General features: G+C 37.9%; 1 protein-coding gene across 1 annotated transcript in view; it reads right to left on the bottom strand.

The window, feature by feature from the left end:
• Window positions 1-7989, bottom strand: part of SACM1L (SAC1 suppressor of actin mutations 1-like (yeast)) — a gene marked incomplete at its 5' end in the record, with an annotated part of 22394 nt that overhangs the window by 3929 nt on the left and 10476 nt on the right. The window contains 7 exon segments of the mRNA XM_010290993.1: window positions 1-43; window positions 2619-2717; window positions 4674-4753; window positions 4835-4903; window positions 5364-5450; window positions 5641-5726; window positions 6523-6624. Of these exon segments, the coding sequence (XP_010289295.1) occupies window positions 1-43; window positions 2619-2717; window positions 4674-4753; window positions 4835-4903; window positions 5364-5450; window positions 5641-5726; window positions 6523-6624 (566 nt within the window).

Raw genomic sequence — 7989 nt, 5'->3', positions numbered from 1 at the left:
CTGCTGAGTCACGATTTTACCATCGGAATCAACTAGAAAATAACTAACACATACAATCCACTTAAGTAATTATAGATAACAGGCAATACAAACCACACATTTTCAGAAGCAAATACTCTAACAACTGGAACACAGCTGTCTTGAACATATGAAGAATTTTTAGCCATGTCTTTGAACATTGATGCCTCCCTGAGTTCTTCCACACTGAAAAAAGGAATTAATACTTAGTAATCTGAGGGCAGTATTCACTCTTATTTAGAAAACCAACCAGCAATATTGAGTTATATGCCACTGGGAAGAATAGGTTCTGGTGCAAAACCAGTGACTTGTGGTTTTTTCAGTTATTATAGGGTCCTAACTCCACAGGTATCAGGATCATTAGCAGCAGAAGTAACCAGATTTGTGTATAACGGGTCACCTGGTTCAATCCAGTCATCACTGCATAAAAAGTCATATAAGCTGTCAGACATACTTCTCAGAAGGTATTCAAATCTTTAAGGCCGCTACTGAAAATCTGCTACTGTCACTCTTCTCACCATTATGTAAGCATCTGAGGGAATCAGATATTCTCTCTTGCAACTGCATATGCTAATTGCTACCTCAATCTTCTTAACCAACTAAACCAGATGTTTCTAATTGATAACAGCTAATTTTAAATACTGAATTGCATGCAAGTAAACTGATAACTGAGTTGGTAAGACACATATGCCAATCAATTTATCAGCTGGATGTGTGAATGGGATAGAACTGTACTTGTCTTTCTACCACAGCATGAAACTTCCAGTCACCTAAAGATTTATAGATCGTATTCTGTAGATTAAGTTACTCCATTATGTAATGAACTGAATGTGGACTAGCATATGACCCACTGTTACTGTACAGCATTTTAAAATTATAAAGTCTTAGAGTCACACAGTACCAAAATCAAGAGCCTTAGAAGCATATGCATTTACTTTGATCAACCTTGTGTTAAAGACCAGTGTTTGTTATTCTTGGAGAACTAGTTTTGTTAAACCATGTTTTACATTCTCATATGATTAGAGGAGACTAACACCTGTGAAATGTTCATTTTCCCCTCTTCTCCCCTCAAGCTTTGCCTAGAACTGATATTAGGATAATTACTGTAGTTGAAGAATAAACTATCTTATTATCCAGAAATGTCTTAGTGCTGCATCTCCTATAACTGCTCTAAAAAAATTAAAAACAAAGAACCCCCCCCCCAGTCCAACCCACACCTTTACCCCAAACCCAGCAAGTCAGCTCTCCTTTGACAGGTCTTTCACAACTAGATTTAACCTGCAGAAAATGAGGTGTTTACCTCCCACAGGGTTGCAGGACTATTTCCTAAGAATATCAGAACTCAAGACTTTTCTATTCATATTTAAGTAGTCATCCTAGATGAAACAAAACAAGGCAAGGTAAAGCCAACCTAATCTTGAGCAAGAGCCTTCATTTTTGTGTCTTGTTTTGGAAACACAAGGCTTTTTTGGTGTCTTCATTTCAAGGAAACCCTTTGTAAGCCTCCAATGGCAGGTGACAGTAAACAAGTTATGGGATTATTCAGTATTTATTCTAAGAATAAAAGATCCTTGCTGTGTAGAAAACCTACATGCTTATTTCTCTTTATTTGAAGTACTCAAAGCCGATTTATTTTTCAGCTCTTCATGTGTTTAGGCTTTTTTTTGGTGGTGGGCAGAGAATATTCACTATTATCTGGTTAAGTTAATAATCCCCACAGCCTTCATTCCAGGCAAGAGATTTCATTCATGAGACTCCTGTTTTAGTCTGCAGCTCACCTAATTTTTTTTTTTGGACAGAATATACTGCTGCCAGCTTTATAATGTTTTAGCTGGTCTACTTTGTGCTTTAGGCACTAGACTTCAGGAACAGGAAGGAAGCAATCAGAAGAGTAAACAGTTTCCCTAACAATCTAAAAGTCTACAAATAGCCAAGACCAAGTGCTTAAAACACACTTGTGAAACTAAAAATATTTAAGTTGATTTGGACATTTAATCTACTTTTGTATGAATAAAATGTGAATTTGTTTCCTTGTGAGTTAATTATGTTAACAAGGGCTTGTTAATTATTGTTAATTGTTAATTAACTTGTGTTAACAAACCAGTGCCAAGGTTTGGTGCCACAAACAATGTGGGCTAGACAAAACACTTAAAAAGAGAGCAGGTGTCTGTAGAAGGAGCACTAAGTGTTTGAAACTGTCACAGAACAGTTTGCAGTCAACACGTGGTTACTATTGGATGAAAAAAAATAATCACCTAAAGGAGACTTCAGTTGTATCCATGCTTATTTCTTTGTCTAACCTTTTACCTTTTACCCAAAGGTACAAAGGCAGCCCTTGAGTCACAAAGCAGGGTTGCTACAATTCTCAATTTTATTGGGACATAAAAAGGGCTCTACATCTTATCCACCACCAGGTCTCTTAACCTTTCACATGGTATCAGCAAGGGATCAGAGATGTGGAAACACTAATGCATCTGAAGGCATCTTCTTCACAGATGATTACAGGTCTGTTTTACTGTGCCTTAACTCAAGACAATAGAAGCTATGAGAGGGTGGTCTCATTTTAGCACTACAGAAGTAAAAAAACTGCAGAGCCTTACCTAAACTCATCTTGCTGTTCTGCTAGTTGATCCATCAAAATCTGAAGTCGATCCCACCTCATTCGACTGCACTCTTTATGGAAGTCAAATGCTACGTATCTGTTCAGAGAAAGAAACATCTTTCAGATTACATATGCACTGCAGTGATGGTCTCAGAAAACCCCACAGGGAAGGTGGGGGTTCTATAAAACAGGTAGTGACGGAGGATTTGTTTTACTTTAGAGATGGACTTCCAGCAAATACCTGCTGATTTTGTTAGTGCTCCATAACCTTCCTGAGGCTGCACCCTTAGCATGCATGGTAACAGTATTTACATTTATTTACAAGATGCCACTAGTCTGGGGAAGCACACATTCAGTTCCAAGTTACTCATACTACATTCTGGCTAGTATTTTTCCTCCAGAAAGTACAAAAGGGATATGCATCTGATTTCATCTCTTCTTTCCACCAGCATCCTTTTGCCGTCCTCTTCCAAGCAACTGCACCGGGAACTTCAGTTCACTTTGAACTAGTCACAGGTGTTAAAATGCAACATTCTTTGCCAGCATGCTCTCTAGAAACCTGAGACAGATTCTGTTTAAACAGCTAACCTACTCTGTCATAAGAAAACTAAACAGCTACTGACTTGGAACAAGATTTTAACTGCCAATTCATTTCTGGTAGGAAGTGCTCTAGATTAGTGGTGTTTGATTCAACATTTATACACACACACTTGCTGTGAATTAAAGGGCATTACATTCCTCTCCACAATATTCATAATCCAAAAGTTATTTGCCAAGTCTTCAAGACTACTTGCATGAAGAAAGATGGTATATATACACTGAAGACTCAAGTCAGTCTGGCAGGCAAACACCATCAAAACTGATTAAGAAAAAGGATTTTGGCAGCATTAAGAAAATGGGGCTGACAAACACCACTTCAACATACAGAGCAACAAGCATCACTAAAACACACCCTGACAGAATTTTACATCTTGGTTTCTACCAGGTAACTTTATAGCAAAGATGCACAGAATTTCACAAGCTTTGTCCAGCTAAGGTATCAACACCAACCTAGGTGCAAGAGTGAAGAAAGAGCTCACCTTAGAAGTGGTCTTCTATTAAAAACAAAAGAAAAATCCACACCCATACACCAATAACACACCATCTCCCCCCCCCGCCCCCCATGGTAGTAAAAGCAGCACACAGAAGCTAGACAGAGATCCATAACTACCCTGGTAAAAGCGGCAGCATGGCATCATACAAGCAGAAAAAAGCTTAGAAAAAATTCCACGTATGTCAGGATTTAAGGGCATCTTGATTATACTCTGCAATTCCTTAGTTACGCTTAGGCAGAAGTGAATCTATATTAGAAGATGATGCCTTTTTGCTTACAGGGAAGATTTCATCCTTTGACATACATAAGTGACAATACTACTGTACACCAATTTCAAGGAAAAGGTAGAGGCAAGTATCTGTAGGAGCCAGATACTAGCCCTCCCTCTAGAATTTAGTGAAAGCAAGCGCAGGCAGATTCTAAAGTTGTGTACTGCACTCAAGATTCCCACAGAGAGAATTTCTCTTGTGATTAAAGTACATTCTCCACTCCCTTGGCCCACTGTTACACTGAGGTCCGTATGTTTAAATTACATGTTCCCCTTACTGTTTCCTCCTTTATCTCAATACTGCTTCTCTCATGCTCAGCACCTCCTTCTAAGTTATCAGTGCAACCAAGCCCTTTTGCCAGAAGCTAGTGCTACAGGGCAGAATTTTTTCCTAAAATGCAGATCTCCACAGTTCTCATAGCATGCTATTACTCCAATACTGGCATTACATTGCTTCTGAGCTCCCTTCTTTGTTCTGTGTGTCTCCTCTGTTCCATATTCGCTTCACAGTCTCACTTCTGCTTAGAATGTGAGCTCTGAGGTAGGGGCATTGGTCAGATGCAAGTTACTTCATGAAAATAACTCAAGCAAATCTGACAGTTGGTAGAGGCCTCCAAAGAACTGATCACTCTGTGGGTCTCAGAGGCAATGCTCGACTTAACACAGAATGTACCATTTCACTTCAGACATACCTGACCATTCCATTTGCCATGCTGTTTACCATTTTTGCAAATGTTTGCTCAAGAGGTTTCTCTGAACCTTTTTGGTTAACCTAGGAGAAAGGAAAAAACTGTATTACTCAAAAGCCTGCTTAAAAGAACAGCTTTTTCAGGAAGAAAAAGTGAAAGCATACCAAGTTGACAATCATCTGCTTTCCATAGCTAATTATTTGTGAGTCAAAATGTCTTTGGAAGCCATCCATCTAGAAGAGAAAGGAAATGTGTTGACGGATGTATGCTACTATCAAGATCTGTGATTTACAGGAAATATCTATAATCATCTTTTTGATGATACTGCATAGGTAATTTTGTAACTAAGAAAAGTGTTTGATGTTCTCTATTGTGCTAATACATTTCTACTTTCATCCCCCAAGTCCATTCATCTCTCCTTATTAAACATGCCACAGAGAACAAGTATTCTGCAGCTACTAAAACTGCTGCAAACAAGAACCAAAAAGAAACTACTCCCATTGACATCTGGACATTTTTCAGGCTCTGAACTTGTCTTAAGGAGTACAACGCTTCTTGCTACTACTTTTTGAAAAATAAAGCTCAATCCAGTACAGTTGACTTTTATTCTCCCAATTAGTTTGTTACCTTATCACACAAACATGAGCCCAGAAATACATTAAAACCCCCAAGACACAACAAACACTCACATACATGATTTACTGACTTGCTGATCTGCGGCTTTGGTTTATACTTGAGGTTTGGTCTTTGAGACCAGAAAAAAGGAATTGATCCACGGGTCTGCAAAAGAACGGAAATAGTTTTAAACAACAAAACTTACAAACTCACTTGCCGTTTAAAAAACAAAGGAGACTGGTTTAGTCTATTTGTGCATATGCACATCTTATACAGATAGCTGTCTATGTTTCTGAATATCAATTATACCTATCTCTCTCTCAAGCCGGTGAGCAGTTCCTTACACTGACTTTACCTGAACAAACGATGCTTTGCTCCCCTTGTAATGCACAATTTGTTCTGTTTCGACAAAATTAGCAGCATGTCCTTCTGAATCAATACCTGTGTAGGAAAAAGACCTTGTTAACCAGCTCAGACTGGCTGCAGAATAGCAACAGTATATCAACAAAAGGCTTCCAACCCTTTCCTTTCAAGTGCATGCAGAAAACATGAAAGTACCAGCGCTGCCTGAAGATAGCAAATTAAACACACCTTTGGCAAAAGTTTAATATGATCTGTAATAAATTTAACTTGAAGGAGCACAGTTGTGCTTAACACAGTTTGACATTTATAGTCCCAGAAATTGAGTAGTTTAATACAAAATAAAATATGCATCCTCTAACACTGAAATATTCACAATTCAATAGCAATGGTAGAGTTGGTCAGCAGAAACTGACCAATTTCTTCGAAAGCAGGTATGATGGCACTAAGAACAGAGAAAGTAATTTAAATCCATTTCCTTGTTCACTTTTTAACTTTAAACAATTAGAGAACACCACTATTCAGGGCTCCCCACCAGCACCAACGATGCTCTTAGTTGAATTTACTGCTAGGCCAAAAGGGCTACTACACACTTGATTTAACTCCAATAAAAACACTGAAGTGTTAAAAACCCCTGCAAAACTTCTGCAGTTATCTCTAGGATATTAGAAGAGTCAGTTTTAATAAATAAATACCAGAACATGCTTCAGTTCAGCATACAGGTTCCTAATATTTTCTTTGGAGCAAGGGTCTCTTGAGGCAAACTATTACAAGCATTTTTTTGTTCAAGTCACCTTTAAGAGTAATTGCTGTATAGTAAGTCACACACAGATGGAATTCACATTATCTTTAAAATAAATCAATTTTGCTATTTTACCTCTTACATAGTAGCGTACACCAGCCCTGAAACAGCTTCTTCTGGAAACAAGCAGCCAGTCAAAGCACTTGCCATTAATAGAACAAGAGTGCATAGTGATAACTAATGAATATCACTAAGGAGAATCCCAAAAACTTCATTATGATATTTTTATATACCAAGAGGTAGGAAACATCAAGGAACCAAGTGACCACATTCAAAGAAACTCATAAGTGTTTCTCACGCCAGTAACAGTTGAACATTAAACTTGAGAGGGTAACTTTAATATTAGGATCAGTATGTGCATCACAAAAAGACAGGCTATAGGCAATGTCACTGATGAAGACACATTAAAACTCCTATAGTTTTGAGAAAATGAGACTCTAAAGATTAATCTGGTCTTATGGTCCTATATATATCATTAAATGGACTGACTTCTGGAGTTCCATTCAGTACTACAGCCATCTCATCCACATAATTTTATTAAGCTATCTTAAAAGTTCTTGCCCCTATTGCTTCTAACAAAAAAAAAAATACCACTCCAAAACCTTTTTCTAGGCCTTTAGAGGCATGAATATCTTGAGCTGTTATACCTTGCACCTGTTAATGCAACATACATCACATTTACAGATGCCAGAGCTAGCAGTAATGTTCATTTTCTTGGTATGGATTTGAAAGCCAAAGAATGAACATGTACCAAGTCTCCAATGTGAGCTTCTTACACAAGAATGCTTTCCTGCTCAGGCTAAACACCCAAAGTGGCAGATGCACCATAATCCAGGACTAATAAACAAACAGGGGCCATTGATAACCAGTTTCAGTTTTAGAGTCTTGTTCTGTGCTGCTTACAATTGCCTTTATTTGGACTATGGTAGACTCAAGTCTAATAGAGACCAGCATTCACCATGAATAATTTCTCCAGGTAGATCCACAGGCGTTCATCCTTTACCCCAAAAAACTGAAACAACTCTAAAGCAAGCAAAAGATTAAAATGGTCAATATTTGCAAGCTGCAGTATTAGCACACTGCAGTCTTTTATTCTTTGAGGAATCTAGATGCTTTGTCTTAAGGTTGGTAAAACTTATTTTCTTTTTTAAAATAGCACATTTTACAGGGAAATCTAGCACTTGTGATTCAAATGGGACATATAGCAGCTGTCACATGTGAGCACTTAAGTTATCTTAAAGAGCACACTGACTGCATATATGGAACATCTTTATGTGTGCATTTGTACTGATAACATTTGTAAAGAACTCCAAAAATATAATACAAATTGGCCTTACATAATCCAGAGTGTTCTCACAATTCATAAATTAGACTGAAAAGACCTATCCCTCTGGTTTCCTGGAAAATTACTGCCAGGTCCTACACCCTTTAATCCAGCATTTGTACAGCCAACAGTTTCCTGCAAGAAAGGTTACCTCTAAACTTAGCTGCTTAGCAATAGTCATCCCGTTTTCTGTCTGCAATCTGTCCTAACTTAAATGG

This window comes from Phaethon lepturus, unplaced genomic scaffold (assembly GCF_000687285.1).
Source record: "Phaethon lepturus isolate BGI_N335 unplaced genomic scaffold, ASM68728v1 scaffold32017, whole genome shotgun sequence".
NCBI lineage: Eukaryota > Metazoa > Chordata > Aves > Phaethontiformes > Phaethontidae > Phaethon > Phaethon lepturus.
Note: the sequence above shows the minus strand (reverse complement) of the source record. Positions and strands in the feature narration are given on the sequence as shown.